Here is a 16,059-nt window from a genome sequence, read left to right on the forward strand (position 1 = left end):
TCCTTTTTGACCGAACGAAGATTGTACCTCAACACTTGTTATCTCATATGTATATTTGATGTAAAGGTTGGCCCCTTCTGGTCGTTTAAAGGAATAAAGAATTAACTTCATCTTTGAACTTTGTCAGTCACTTGAGTCTCTGTTGCAGTAGGTCTTAGTCGTTTCAAAACAATGCCTTAGAGATTTCTGTAGAAATTCAATAAGTCTGAGAAGGAACTCACTCGGGTTTTAAAACCAATGCCTTGTAGAAGGTCCCACACGGGTTTTAAACCGATGCCTTTACTTAAGGATTTCCGGAGAAATTCAATAAGTTTGAGAAGGAACTCACTCGGGTTTTAAACCGATGCCTTGTAAAAGGTCCCACACGGGTTTTAAACCGATGCCTTTACTTAAGGATTTCCAGAGAAATTCAATAAGTTTGAGAAGGAACTCACTCGGGTTTTAAACCGATGCCTTATAGAAGGTCTCACACGGGTTTTAAACCGATGCCTTTACTTAAGGATTTCCGGAGAAATTCAATAAGTTTGAGAATGAAGTCACTCGGGTTTTAATCCGATGCCTTGTAGAAGGTCCCACACGGGTTTTAAACCGATGCCTTTTGATTTTGTCGCTGGATCTGATCTTGAGTGTTGTGTGTTGCCCCCAATCAAAAGACAGTGTGTTTGAAAACTGAAATTGTATTGATTGAGTTGAATTTTGTTACATCTTAAATGAAAATGATAATCTCCTCAAGGATAATATTTCTTCAAGTGCCTGGCATTCCACGAACGATCCAGCTCTTTCTGCGTTGTCATGTTCTTCAGCTTATAAGCTCTCGAACCGACTGGTTTAATAACCATTTATGGGCCTCCTATGAAGGGTCCAATTTCCTCTAATGGCGTGGATCTGAAGCTAAGGTATTCCTTAATACCAAGTCTCCTGCTATGTATCGACGATTCTTCACTCGGGAATTATAATGTGACACTATCCTTTGTTGATAATGTTGAGTTCGTGCTATTGCTTTTGCACGAACTTCATCTAACAAGTCAAGGCTATCTAGCAGTCCTTGTTTGTTTGCTTTTTCCTCGAACACTCTTTCCCGTAGTGTTCCAGCCATTACTTAAACAGGTTCCAACACTTCAGAGCCATAAGCCAGTTTAAAATGAGTTTCTCCTGTGGGTGTTCGAATCGTAGTTCGATAGGCCCCACGTATGTTGTGCAATTCTTTGACCCATAAGGCTTTATCATCTTCAAGTCTTCTCTTTATCCCCTCAATTAATGTTCGGTTTGTAACCTCTACTTGGCCGTTGCTTTGGGGGTATGCCACTGACGACATACGATGCTCGATCAAATAAGTTCCGCAAAATTGTTCAAATTGTGGGTTATCGAATTGAGTGTCATGATCGGTCACGATTATTTTTGGCATCCCGAACCGATATATGATAGACTCGAGCATGAACTTCTCCACCTTTCGTTCAGTGATGGTTGCCAGGGCGCTAGCCTCGACCCACTTGGTGAAGTAGTCAATCGCTACTATGAGATATTCTCTTCTGCCTAACGCCTTGGTGAATTTTCTCATTATATCGATTCCCCACATCACAAAAGGGATGGGGTCTAGGATCGAAGTCAAGGTTTCAGCTGGGCTTTTAGATACTGTAGCGCGGATTTGGTAATTGCTACACCGACGAACATATTCCATAGCAACTTGTTGAAGCTTAGGCCAATATAGACCGAGCCTCAAAATTTTGTGTGCTAGGGCCCGACTGCCCATGTGAGCACCACAAATTCCTTCATGTACTTCGGCGAAGCTAATTCTGATCCTTCGAGACCCAAGCATCTCAAGAGGGGTCTGGCATAAGATCTTCTGTATAGCCTTCTGTTCTGCATAATGAATCGTGCTAATCGCACCTTGATTAATCTTGCTTCTTTCGGATCTTCTGGAAATTTATCATCTCTCAGATATTCCACGATCGGATCCATCCAGCACCGTTCAGCTTCAATTTAGGATATCTCCATCTCCCGATAACTTGGGAATGTTATTTCTTCTATGTAGACCGAAGGGTCTAAATTCTTTTCCCTGGCATTGGCTAATCTGAATAGCTTATCTGCCATCGTATTTTCTTTTCTTGGGATCTGACATACTTTCAGATTCCTGAATTCTTTCTGCAATGCTTGCACAATTTCTTGATATTTTTGTAATCAGGGTTCTTTAACGCCATACTCCCCTTGTACTTGATTGACAATAAGCTGTGAGTCACTAAAAATAGTTACGTCTGTTATCGCCAATGCTTTTGACAATCGAAGTCCAGCTATTAGGGCCTCATACTCTGCCTCATTGTTACTCGCTTCAAATGCGAATCTTAATGCATATCGAATAATAAAACCTGTTGGACTCTTTAGGAGAATTCCAGCCCCTGCTCCTTGCTTATTACTCGAACCATCCATGTATACCTCCCAAACGGTTGGAATAGTGGGTTCGACAATTTCCTCCACTAGTGCAGTAGTCTCTACTACGAAATCGGCCAATGCTTGAGCTTTAATTGTCGTTCGAGGCTTAAAGCTTACTTAGAACTCGTTGAGTTCGACCGACCAAGCTACCATTCTTCCAGACAAATCAGGTTTACCAAGAACTTTACAAAGGGGAAAAGTAGTAAAATACCTCGATTGGATGAGCCTGAAAGTATGGCCGTAGTTTTCTAGCTGCTATCATAAGAGCCAGAGCCTGCTTCTAGATCTGAGAGTACCATGTCTCCGCGTCGAGTAATACGTGGCTAACATAATAGATTGGCCACTTCTTTTTGTCTTTTTCCCGAACGAGTACCGCGCTTACCGCCGAAGGGGATGCTGTTAAATATAGCTGTAAAATTTCTCCCTTCTTAGGTCGGGACAATAGCGGTGGTCTTCCCAGTTTCCTTTAGATCTTCGAAAGCCTTCTGACATTCCTCAATCCATTTTGCCTCCTTACTACCCCTCAAGTCTTTGAGTGCTTTGGAAAAAGGTAGGCACTTTTCTCCCGACTGTGAGATAAAACGATTCAACGCGGCAACTCTCCCCGTTAAGCATTGCACATCCCGAACAATCTTGGGGGCTTCCATATCAATCAAAGCTTGTATTTTGGCTGGGTTAGCCTCAATACCTCTTTGTGATACTATAAAGCCCAAAAACTTGCCCGACGAAACTCCGAAGGCACACTTTCCGGATTCAGCATCATTTGGTATTTTCGCAGTACTGAAAATACTTCTGCTAAATCTTCGATGTGCTTTGCTCTCCAGTGCTTTTTACCAGCATATCGTCAACATACACTTCCACGTTCTTCCTAATAAAGTCTTTAAAGATTTTGTTGACGGCCCTCTGATAAGTAGCCCCTGCATTTTTCAGGCCAAACGGCATGACTTTGTAATAAAAACTCTCACGATCAGTCATGAAAGCCGTAAACTTCTCGTCCTCTTTGTTCATGAGGATCTGGTTGTATCCTGAGTATGCATCCATGAAGCTTAATGTTTCATATCCTGCTGTTGCATCTATCAATAGATCAATCCTAGGCAACGGGTAACAGTCTTTTGGGCAAGCCTTGTTGAGATCTGTGTAATCTATACACATCCTCCACTTTCCATTTGTCTTTTTGACCATTACCACGTTGGCCAACCAGATCGGACACTCAATGGGTTCAATGAAACCAGAGTTCTTTAATTTTTCAACCTCACCCCGAACGGCTTCGTACTTCTCTATGGAGAAATTTCTCCTCTTTTGAATTATTGGTTTCACCTTCGGATCTATCCAAAGTTTGTGCTCTGCAACTTGCCGATCAATTCCTGGCATATCGTCCGCAGACCACGCGAACACATCGCTGTTTTGTTGAAAAAAAGACTTCAACTCCTTTTTGAATTCTTCCAGCTGCTCAGACCCGATATAAGTAATTCCTTTTTCATCATCGAGATACAGCTGAATTTGTTCCAACTTTTCTACCGGCTCGGGCCTTAGCATTTCTGCTTCATCCCGATCATCTCATACTTCTATTGGTAACGCAGTTACCTTTCTTGGGCCCTCCTTGTCCTTTAAATATGCTACATAACATTGTCTAGAGATTCTCTGATCAGATGAGACCTGACCAATCCCCATTTTTGTCAGGAATTTTATTTTCAGGTGCTTCGTTGAGACTATAGCACCTAACTTTGATAAGGATGGCCTTCCGAGGATGACATTATAAGCCGGAAGCTCTCAAACCACCAAGAAGTTTACCCGAACAGTAGCCTCTTTGGGGAAGCTTCCAATCGACAGATCTAGCTGTACTGATCCTTCCGCTATTGCAGACTATCCCGCAAAGCCATATAGATGCGTGGATGACGGCTCCATTAAGTCTTCATCCACTTTAAGCTTTTGATAAGCTGCATAAGATAAAAGGTCTGCAGCAGACCCGATGTCAACTAACACCCTATGTACTTCACGGCGCGCGATTTCTACCTTGATGACTATGGCATCATCATGAGGTAAACAGACGCCTCTTTCATCTTCTTCGCCGAAGGTGATCAAACCCTCACCATTCGGCATTTTATGCTTCTGTGTTTCTCCGGTCCCAACAAACTTGGATTTGGCTTTCAGCTTCTGGAGCGACTCAGGTTCGGGACCTCCAAATATTGTTAGTATGGGTGACCGATTGGCATCGATCACTTCCTTACCCTTCTTAGATTTTGGAGCCTCCATCGGTTGTTCTGGGCCTACCGAGTGGTCCCTTTTGTTACTTGTGTCTCGCTGTTCCGCTCGTCTTCCTCTAACGAAATTGGACAAGTGCCCTTGAGATATCAATCTCTCAATATTCGCCTTTAAATGTCTACAATCATTGGTATAATGACCGTAATCCTTGTGGAAATGGCAATACCTTTCTCGATCCTGCTCCCCAGGTTTGGTGGGAAGCTTTGGAGGCCACTTCAAGATATTTTGTTTCTTGATAATATTTAAAATATCAGCCCGAGGAGTATTTAATGGAGTATACTCACTTTTACAGGGAGATCTTTGTCACCACGCTTAGTGAGGCTTTCTGACCCGATCACGAACATTCTGCTTCGGCTTCTGCTTGTTCTCAGGGGCCTTCTGTTCTCTTGTAGAGGCTTTGTTATCCCCCTGGTGTGCGTCTAGGATCTCCGTCACCTCTGCCTGCTTCTGACATCTTTGCACCAGTTCAGCATAAGTGGTAGGCATATCTTGAAGTAATAACTCCAAAAGTCGTCGGTTTTTGAGTCCAGTGAATAGAGCAGTTTTAGCCACTTGTTCATCTAGATTCTCTATCTCCATTGTGACCCTGTTGAATCTTTTCAGGTACTCCCGAATCGATTCACTTTTCCCTTGTCTAATAGTGAACAAGGTCTCTTCGGTCTTTTTTATCTGGATTCTGCTTTGGAATCGTCTTATGAATTTGCGCACCAATTCTTCAAAATCCATGATCCTTCCCGATGGGAGATTCGAAAACCACTTCTGAGCTGCTCCAATCAAGGATGAACCGAAAACCCTGCAAAGGATTTCATCGGAATTACCGCAACAGCCATAGTCTGTTGATAATAACTGATGTGAGCGATGGGATCTCCCGAACCATCGAACGTGGAAAAAGTCGGAAAACGAAAATTGTGAGGAAACTGATATCCGGCTATGGGCTCGGCAAACGGAGTTTTTCGAATAACCGAATAAATATCATCGGTTATCCTCCCTCTCGCCAATTGTCCGAGTTTTTGATTGATATTGGCCAATTCTTGACCAATATGTGCAGATTGATCTCCGACAACACGATCATTCTCTCGAGCCACACGTCTGATGGTTGGTGAGTAAGTTCGTACCCCTACACCCAACCTTGTATTTGAATCGGTCGTACTTCCTTGCGGTCCGTCGAACCGATCGTCTCGCCTAGGGAGTTCTCCAATTCTCCAAGGTTCTCTTTCTTGCCATCCGTCGCCTTCCCGAAAATTTTGACCGACATTCTGTTCATCGATCAGTCGTTGCTTCCATTGTAACGCGCGCCTTCCCGCATTACGGTGATCAAGTGCTTGTGGTGCCACCACTTGTCTGGTCAGCACACGGAGCGCCTAACTTACCTCCAACATCTGGAGCTTCGGTTGATCCAGTTGACACTAGAGTGGATCTAGAGGATTATTACCTCCTTGACCACCATCTTCCCGCACTTCAAGGGGTCGACTTCCCTCTGGGATATCTGGATTATTTACTCTGGAAATTTGGACGCCAGCATCTCACTGGGCCGCAAAAGCCGCTGCTGCTGCCGCCACTGCCATGATCTAGTCACCATGGCTTTCTGAAATGTTTCCCACAGACGGCGCCAAATGATGCGTCCAAAATCTGCTCAGCCCTTAGATCGCTAATGAATGACCTACATAAACAAACGTCAGATGTGGCCCGACCGCTGGGATCGGGAGTCCACCTCCGAAGGCTAAGTCAGTTGATGAACTTAATCACAAACGGCTCTGCTGGAGCACAGAGCTAAGGAATGAATAACGAGAATACGATTCAGATTGTATGTGTCATTCTACCTTGTGAGTAGGTGATGTCTTATATAGAGTGTACCTTCGAATCTCCTTCGTTGGATGTATTTGAGCCTTCTTCGGATAGTCGTCGGATCTTAACAGATAGATCCGTTGAGTGATAGATCCTTACTAGGTTGGACTAGTAGAGGACTCCTTTGATAATACGATCGTTATATGGTAGTTATCCATATAATAGCGATGAGTGACAGCCGCCAAATGTTGTTACCTGTCTCTTTGTCGAATAGCCTATTCCGGTCGTAGTGGATTAGGGCGTGCTAGTGACTAAATTAGTTTTCTTCCTCAGCAAGCTATCTCCTGGACCCGGCTAGCTCGGAAGCAAGTCGATTCCTTTCGTCCCGACCAGAGTCGAGGGTCGAACGAAGATTGAACCAGGTTCGGTTATATTTTCTCCATATCATAGAGAGAGGGTAGCACTCATGTAAAACCCAGCCCTAACCTTGACCCGGAAACCTTGTTATTTGTAGGTCCGATGACCCGGAGTAAAGTAAGAAGCCAGCTTTGGGCCATCCCAGTGGAGGACTTGGTGTCTGGCTTTGAATCCATGAAAGTTGATGATGAAGTTCTATTTATGGAAACTGAATCTTGATGAAGATCTGATTAGTTGATGGACTTGGAGTGCTCTCTATCTTGGTTTGAAGGCATTTCTACCTATTAGGTAAGTCACTTGACATGTGTGCAAAACCCCTTTAGGATTGGATTTGATCTGAGCCTTCAATTCCCTGTTTTGGTCTTGTTTGTCGGCATTGGTCGACCGATGGCGACCGCCGACCAATCCACTCGACCAATGAGTGTCTGTCTTTGGCAATTAGGTTTTTCTTGCTCTATTTAAGCCCAATCTCGAGTCTACTTCGTATTTGCTGCCTCCAAACTCTCTCGGAACGAACCAAAGACCTCTCGCAAGTCATCTCCCTTGCATCCTTGGTGTTTTCTTGACGGATCTTCGTCGAAACTCTTCCTTTTGCATCAAAAGGTATGTCTACTCTCTCTTCTTCTCCTCCATCTTTGTTTTTCTTTCCTTTTTGAGTTGAGACAGTAGAAGAGATGCTGCATTCTCTCGTTGCAAACATCTCTCAACATGTTCTCATGATCATCCTAAGGATTTGAGGCTAGAACAATGATCTTAACCATGATCATTGCAAGCTTTTGAAGGAATCATGATCAAACCATGATCTAGTCTTGTTAAACTTCTGATTTGAATTCGATCTCTTTGGATCTTTGATATTGATCATGTTAGTAGTTAATTACTGTGTTTTCTTTCCATGATCCATAATCTATCAATTTCTAGTTGTTCTCTTCTACCATACTATGTGTTCTTCATGAAGCATGGTAGTTACATATATGGTAGGTTTTATTTCCTTATTTAGATTTATGCTTCTAAGCTTTTTCCTTGAAGATCTAAGTATGTTTTCATGATACCTTTACCTGAAGCAATGATCCATCCTCCTATTGTTCTTGTCTTTGATTTCTATTTCGAATTCATCAAGATCCATGGTTGATCTAATTATGGTAACTTTTTGTTTCCTAATTTGGATCTTGATATCTTGATTTGATTGGTGTTTTGAAGTCCCCTATATGTTAGAATACTACTGATGTAGTTTACCCCTTGATTAGTACCCTTTTGAACCACCAAATTCGGATTTCATATCTTAAAACTCTGTTTTTTTTAGGCTACTATTCGCGATTGATTGGTCGATCGGACCAGTCGACCAATCCACTCGACCAATGAGTACAAAGCAACTCCGCACTGGTCCGTGTTGGATGTTTTGGTATCTTTTCTGTTAGGAATCTTTCCTAATATGTTGTATATACTTGTTTAGGACCTTCTTCTCAAGTTTGCCAAGATCTTACTTGATTTCTTAGGATTCCTTTGCGAGTTATAAAAGGTAAGGATGGTTATTTCCTTAATTACATGGATAGCATGAATCTAGTTTCTATATTTGAATATCATTGATATGATTCCTAGATTAGATTCTTACAATGATATACTACTGTTGCATAACTTTGATTACAGTAGCATTACTTATTCATATTAAATTGATTCATGTATGATTTACTTACCAATGTTATACAAGTGATTGTAATTATTGATTTCTTTCCATATATGAAGTTACCATATATGTGATGATATGAATTGATGCATGTGTATGCTAAAGTATGGTTTGGAAAGGAGAGGTGTCCTTTTGACACTTCTGTCCTTGGACTACTACGGGAATATTATGGGATGTTTCCCGGAGATGCCCTCTCGGACACCTTCCTAAACTCGTTGGATGACATATCTAGGATTGTCTAGTAGTGTTTGGCTAGGATGTCCTGTTATGTCGACCCTAATCGGAGGGGTATTGAGACCGAACGACCCGTGGTAACAATGGGGATTCATGGGCGCTCAAGACCGGTAACCAACCCGTGAGAGGACAGGAATCACATTGTGGGGGCCATTTATTGGTAGGGTTGCATATGGTTAGACTTGGGCTCACGGGCGCTTAAGACCGGTAACCAACCCGTGAGAGGACGTGAGAGCTTCCCGTTTACCATATGTGGATAACCAATAGGGTTGATGAGTCCGTAGTCAGGGACTATGAGGACTCTAGTGTGAAGGATACAGGAAAGGATCGTCAGGGACGAGGAATGGACGTATCTGGATCCGACTTGATGTAACTAAGTAGAAGACTTGCATTTGGCTAGGTTTTACCCCCGACATGCGCCAAGATTTATACCAAATGGTTGTGAGAGAGTGTGTTGACTTAACCCCCCGCCATGGTTTGTCCCGAGGGATGAAGGACCCATTACCAATCGGCTGCTCAAGACTGGTGAAATGATCCGTGAGAGAATCCAAGATATCTTAAATGGTTGAGGATGTGAGTGGACCTTCCTAAAGAAGTACGGTGCTATGACTTAAAGCATGTCTGCCAATAGAGACCAACATACATAGAGTTAGATTCATTCATTCATTGCTTGTCTCATATCATATTGCATTTATGATTGTTCTGGAATCCTGCCATTTATGTTATTATGGATTTTAATCGCCTTACCGAGTTTCTTTGAAACTCATTCCTTTATTGTACAATGTTTGTTAGACTATCCTGCAGTCCGAGTACTATGACGGTCCCTATGAAGAAGCGCAAGGCGAAGAGGCATATCTCCAGGAAGGTGATTGTGGTTACCACAATTACACTGAAGATCCCGCGAGTGGTTATGCTCCGTACGATGCTTAGTCCGACCATCGAGTGGAAGCGTCCTTGTGCCATTTATGAGATTTACACTTATAAGGATGTTGTCTATAAAGTGGAGAACAATTTAGTTACCCAATGTACTTGCTACTGGGATTAGATTTTGTCTGGTTTATTCTTTTAGAGCTACTTTTCCGCTGGTTGTAGAGTGGGATTTTTGCCTCACTTTACTTATCTGTTTGACACTCTGATTATATCTATTATTCTGATTCATTTATGATCCATTCTTTCTTTATTGGATCTATGGTTTATCTTCCGCACTTTTATTATGATTGTTCATGATTATGTTATTGTTTATGTGGGAGGTTGATCACTCGATACCTGATCTTCAGGCTGTGGATCACACTCTCGGGTATGCCAGATAGGGTACCGGCTGGGAGGGCGTGACAACTCAGATGCGTCTAGCTTAGGGGAGAGAGAGAGAGAGAGAGAGAGAGAGAGAGAGAGAGAGAGAGAGAGAGAGAGAGAGAGAGAGAGAGAAGGGAGGATTACTCAGCATTTTTCAACTTCAAGAGATCATTTTTTTTTTCCCTCAAATTCTGATAGAGAAAATGGAAACAAAAATCATCAAGGAAATGATAGATTTTCAAATATTCTGATAGAGAAAATGGAAACAAAATCATTAAGGAAATGATAGAATTTAGGAGAAGATTTTCTCTTCTTTTTTTTTTTATGTTTTCTTTTTTGATTAATAGTAACTAATTATTAACTAAATGTAAAAAATATCCAACAGAAATCAGGTAAAGAAATTATAGACAATAGAAAATTAAAAATATTTCAAAGAAAAAGAAGGACAAAAAAATTTGCCATGAAAAACAAGACGTGTTTTAATATAATAGTATGATATGATATATATGTATATATATAGATGAAGAGGGCGATATTATATATGTCATCCGCAAAAGTCGAATTGACAACTTCTTTTTTGAGAAGTACATATCCTAGTATCTTACCACTCTACCAAACCTCTCTAATAAAATAGTAACGATGTCAACGGGTAGTCAAAAACTAGAAACATATCCTCTGCATCCATGGGTGTGGTGCGTCCAATACGTTTGGCTATTAGACGAATGTCATGCGTATTCATTATTTTCCAAGGCGTCGGATAGTGTATATACTAAAATTAATATTTGAAGTCATCAATTAAGCGCGTGCTTAAATCGACGATCACGATTAAAGAAAACCATGTGACATCATCTAACGAGTAGACATATTTGATGCACCACATCCGCAGATGCAAAAGATCTGGATCCTCGAAAACTTGTATTTAATTTGTATTCTTCCCCATTTAGGAGAATCTAGATCAAGAAAATAATTATTGAAATGTCACCTAAAAGTAAAACCCACACTGATTTTATGATATTATGCTACTCCTCTGAAAATGTAGTGGAGATGCATGTAAACTGTCCAAGAGAAAACTCACTTTCAAAAAATTATAAACATTTGCAAATGTTAGTTGTTGGTTACCCCCACTTCTTGGCCGCCTTCTTGGAATGCCAACCTTGTTATTAATGATTACCAAAAAAAAACCTTGTTATTAATGGTCCCTCCTGATAGAAAAAAAGAAAAATTGACCTAAGAAGGATGGCATGAAATGGGGTGTTTAATTAAAAAATAATAAATTATTTTTAGTAAATTTTAAGAAATTATAGATAGTAAGGATTAAGAAATGGAAACTAGGGTTTTGGTTTTATTAGAGGATCTTTAGCCACCTAGGATCAGAGTCTGTAGATAGAGTTAAATGTGGCCTCTGGTTTTGGATGTTTTCCCAAGTTCCTTGTCTCTTTGTCTTCATGTAAGAGGATAATACCAATTGGATGGTCTATGCCTTAAAGAGAAAACAAACAGAGATTTTGGAAGTGCTCGGCGAGACCTTCCCTGCATTCCCACCACAAGGACCCAGATGTAACCAAACAAGAAGGTTGTTTTGTTGTTTTGTTAGGGCATGTTTGAATGGGAGTGATGGTTTGGAATAATACTAAGTTCTTGGGTACCCCTTATTCCTCTTCCACCTAACATCAAGACAAAACCTCAAGGGGGACAATTTCACAGAGAAGGATAGAGAGAGAGAGAGACAATGATAGAGAAAGGGAAAGAAAAAGCTAGAACCTGTTCAGTCATCTATAAGCAAGAGCAGAGAGCCATTTAGGTGTTTTCTCTCAAAAATTCCATAACCATATTTTTCGTATCCCTTCAGAAGACAAGAAGTTTATAACAACAATTTAACACCATCCAAGCTCCAAACCCGCATTGTTGCCAACTGCAGCCATGGAAAATTCATCAAAGGAGACCCTTTAGTTCATATGTGACTCTCCATCTAAAACCACTTAAACAACAATCGGTTCAGATATGCGCAAAACCAAGAGAAGCGAGCAGATAGATTATGATGGGTTTTTGAGGAATTAGAAAACCCAGTTGTGGGGTTTTTGAGTTCTTGTGTGAGAGTTCCTGTTTCTGCTGTTATGGTACTGTTCTTTCTCTGTTTTCTATGTGTTCATCTTTTAATGTGATTTCAAAATCTTCAAAGGCGTGGTGCCCAGTTAATCTTGTCTTCCGAGGTTTCGTTTTACATTTAATTATTATTTGTGTTGATTTGAGGCGTACATGGCAGACCTTCGTGAATGAACAGTTCATTTTGACTCTTCTTCTCTGTTTGCGATTGATTTTCTTGCATATTTAAATCTCAAGTACTGAAGCAGAGGTTCTGTCATAAATAGTTCTCTGAATTCGTCTTCCTTTTTGGATTGATTTTACTATTAATAGAAAGGATTGTTCTACAAATTCTTATAAATAGCACACAGGTCATACTCGTATCTGTGATTTTCCGTCTTGGAATTGATTCTAGCTCTTTTTGACAGTTATTGGACTCTGGTTTTCTTCAGAAAAGAAGAATCACGGTGGTGGTGAATGGCAGGAATGGTTCAAGATGAAGGATCATCATCTGTAACTTCTTCTCCCCTTCAGTTCTTCTCCCTGATGTCTCTCTCCCCTAGCTTAGGCTCACCATACCCATGGCTCAGAGAGCTTAAATCTGAGGAGCGTGGGTTGTATCTCATCCATCTATTGTTAACATGTGGCAACCACGTTGCTTCTGGTAGCCTTGAGAATACAAATATGGCACTTGAGCAAATTTCCCACCTTGCTTCACCGGATGGAGATACTATGCAGCGCATTGCTTCCTATTTCACGGAGGCTCTGGCAGACAGGATTCTCAAGGCCTGGCCTGGCCTGTATAAAGCTTTCAATTCTACGAAGATTTCATCAGTCTCCGATGGAATTATGGTTCGAAAGTTGTTCTTTGACCTCTGCCCTTTCTTGAAGGTCTCCTATCTGATCACCAATCAATCCATCATTGAAGCGATGGAAGGGGAGAAGATGGTTCATATCATTGATCTCAATGCTGCAGAGCCTGCACAATGGATTGCTCTCCTTCAAGTATTGAGTGCCAGACCTGAAGGCCCACCCCATTTGAGAATTACAGGTATTCATCAACAGAAGGAGGTACTGGAACAAACAGCTCTTCGTTTGACTGAAGAAGCTGAGAAATTGGATATACCATTTCAATTCAATCCTGTAGTTAGCAAGTTAGAGGATCTTGATGTTGAAAGCCTGCGCGTTAAGACCGGAGAGGCATTGGCGATCAGCTCTGTGCTTCAACTGCATTCCCTCTTGGCATCAGATGATGAAATCCTCAGGAATAAATCCCCACCTGCTTCCAAGAATTCGAATTCAGTTCACCTGCAGAGAGCCCTACAGTTGAACCAGAACAATTTGGGTGGATTGCTTGATAAAGATTTGCTCAATGGGTACAACCTCAATTCTGATTTGGTGTCTTCATCCCCGTTATCTGTATCTTCTTCAGCAAAGATGGACAGCTTCCTCAATGCCCTCTGGGGGCTATCACCAAAAGTAATGGTAGTTACTGAGCAAGAATCGAACCATAATGGATCAACCTTGATGGAGAGGCTCTTGGAAGCGCTTTATTTCTATGCATCACTTTTTGATTGCTTGGAATCCACTGTATCAAGAGCTTCAATGGAGCGAATCAAAGTAGAGAAGATGCTATTTGGGGAAGAAATCAAGAATATTATTGCATGTGAGGGAGCTGAGAGGAAGGAAAGGCATGAGAAGCTTGAGAAGTGGATCCGCAGGATGGATTTTGCAGGGTTTGCAAGGGTGCCTTTGAGTTACTATGCTCTGTTGCAAGCAAGGACACTATTGCAAACCTATGGTTGCGATGGATATAAGATCAAAGAAGAGAACGGCTGTCTAGTAATTTGCTGGCAAGATCGAGCCCTCTTTTCTGTTTCAGCTTGGAAGTGTAGGAGGTAAAAATTGATCATTTTTCCAGTGAGCTTTTCTCTTCCATGTAGAAAGGATTTCGGAGTTCTCCACTTCTTCTTCTTTTTTGTTTTCTCTAATTTTGCATAGCATTCTGTGGAAGGGATGGAAGTTTTCTTCATCCTCTGTTCTAAATTTTTGTTTATTGATGTAATAGACATTCTCCTTTTCTGTTTTTTCTTTTCCAGTCCCATACTCAACCTTGATATGCTTGTTTGGTACAAAATTACAAATGGTTGCATTTCATGAATCATTTTGGTGTTCATTGTAGCATATATTTCGTCTCCTTCAATTCTTGGTAACTAGTTCTCCCAAAAGTTCAATAGTTTTCAGCTTTCCTCCTGACTGTATTTCATTTCTCAAACAAAACATTTCCAGAATCTTACACCCTTTCATTTTGTTGTTAAATTGTTCTATTGATTGGTCACCATGACCTGAATTGAGCATGATGAAAAGATCACTTATCAGAGAATACCTGAAATGTATCCCTCAGCATGGTATCCTTTTGAATATCAGTAAGTCTGTCTCTGGTGAAGATCATTTAGTCAGCTTGATCATAAGGGTCAATCCAACTGATATCCCTCTTAAAGTTTTCCACAATTGGGATAGGACTTGGAAACCTTCATGATGCCTAGGCCCCCATGGATTGAACCATAAAAGGGGAAAATTGAAAACAAAAATTATAGTTGTAGTTTCACAAGATGTTATCCATTGTATGAAATCTGCAGCAGAAGAATCCAATCCAGTCCAGTGGATTAGTGGATGATGCATCATCTACCTTCTTTGTCATTTTAGAACTGCCACTTTGTCAGCTGGTGATTTGATTTTTCTCTAGTTGAAAGATGACAACACTTGAAGAACTGGTCTCTGTTTTTGGTGCATCTGAGTCTGAGGATTTGCCAAACTACTACGACATTAATCCTGAGATTTTGCCTGCAGTTTCATTGACAGTAAATTGGTGTGCTCCTCTGTATCAATGTCGTATTTTTATCATCTTCATCATTGCCTCCATCCTTGGCTGAACTGAGGTTTCCAAAACCTTTCTATATATCCTGTCACCCTTTACTTCCTTTCCAGACCCTTCAGGTTTACTGGTTTACTCTTAATATGTTGATGTTGCTTAATCTGGATGCTTCTGTTACTCATTTAGCCTTTTTCTTTTTGGTGTGCTCTCATCAATAAGTGCTATCAATTCCATGGAAAAAAGTCTACTCTGGAGTAATCTGTTGTGAATATTATAATGAGTAATAGATACCATACTATCTATGGATTTTATGATTCTTGTATTGGTTTCTAGTACACCTTCAGTCCAGAATGTTTTGTAGCTTTTAATGCCATAGATTAGCATTGAAAGACACAAGCAACTGCATTCCAAGGTTTGTTCTAAGGGGTCCCTTGTCGTACCAAGCTCTGTTGGAAGCCCTCAAAATCACTTCACTGATGAAATGGAGATTGACGGTAGAGTAGAGGCAGAGCAAATTTACATCTCTGTTTATGCGTTAAATTTTTGAACATCGAAGATATCAATGGGTAGTTGAAGATTGATATTCAATCCGTGTTCGTATCTATTTAAAAAAAAAGTAATTGAATTCATCTAAAAACCAATAGGATGTTATCCGAATTCCCCCAAATATAATTGGATATGAATCCATTTCGATTACATTCTATATTGGATCTTCTTTTATTGAGTTCTGTCCAAGATATGTGTGGATCTAAGATCAAACACCAGTCTTTTCTTGTGTTTTTTTCATTTGAATGCCCAGCAAGATGAACCACAAGTATAGGTGTGGTGGATCCTCACAAACCACCTCTATCATAACCAACACCACCAGCTATCATGACCAGATAACCTGCATGACCTAACCATCCTGTCTAAAAGGTATAAGATAAGACTCAAAAGAGTTGTGAAATATTTATATTTCAAGTGAAACCAGACATGACTCAATAATCTTTTGTAAATCTCCGGC

General features: G+C 40.8%; 1 protein-coding gene across 2 annotated transcripts; it reads left to right on the forward strand.

Moving 5' to 3' along the window:
- Positions 1–11,473: 11,473 nt before the first annotated feature.
- LOC149024172 (scarecrow-like protein 3) lies at positions 11,474–15,940 on the forward strand. 2 transcript variants are annotated; one of them, XM_089144497.1, is made up of 2 exons: positions 11,474–12,216; positions 12,610–15,940. In XM_089144497.1, the coding sequence occupies exon 2, from the start codon at positions 12,659–12,661 to the stop codon at positions 14,081–14,083; it is 1,425 nt and encodes a 474-aa protein (XP_089000623.1). In that variant the 5' UTR covers positions 11,474–12,216; positions 12,610–12,658; the 3' UTR covers positions 14,084–15,940. The 2 variants fall into 2 exon arrangements, with proteins under 2 accessions (XP_089000623.1, XP_089000624.1); XM_089144498.1 differs by having other exon boundaries at positions 12,634–15,940.
- Positions 15,941–16,059: the final 119 nt, after the last annotated feature.

This window comes from Hakea prostrata, chromosome 2 (genome assembly GCF_041222555.1).
Source record: "Hakea prostrata isolate BN-2017 chromosome 2, UWA_Hpros_2, whole genome shotgun sequence".
In the NCBI taxonomy this organism is placed as follows: domain Eukaryota; kingdom Viridiplantae; phylum Streptophyta; class Magnoliopsida; order Proteales; family Proteaceae; genus Hakea; species Hakea prostrata.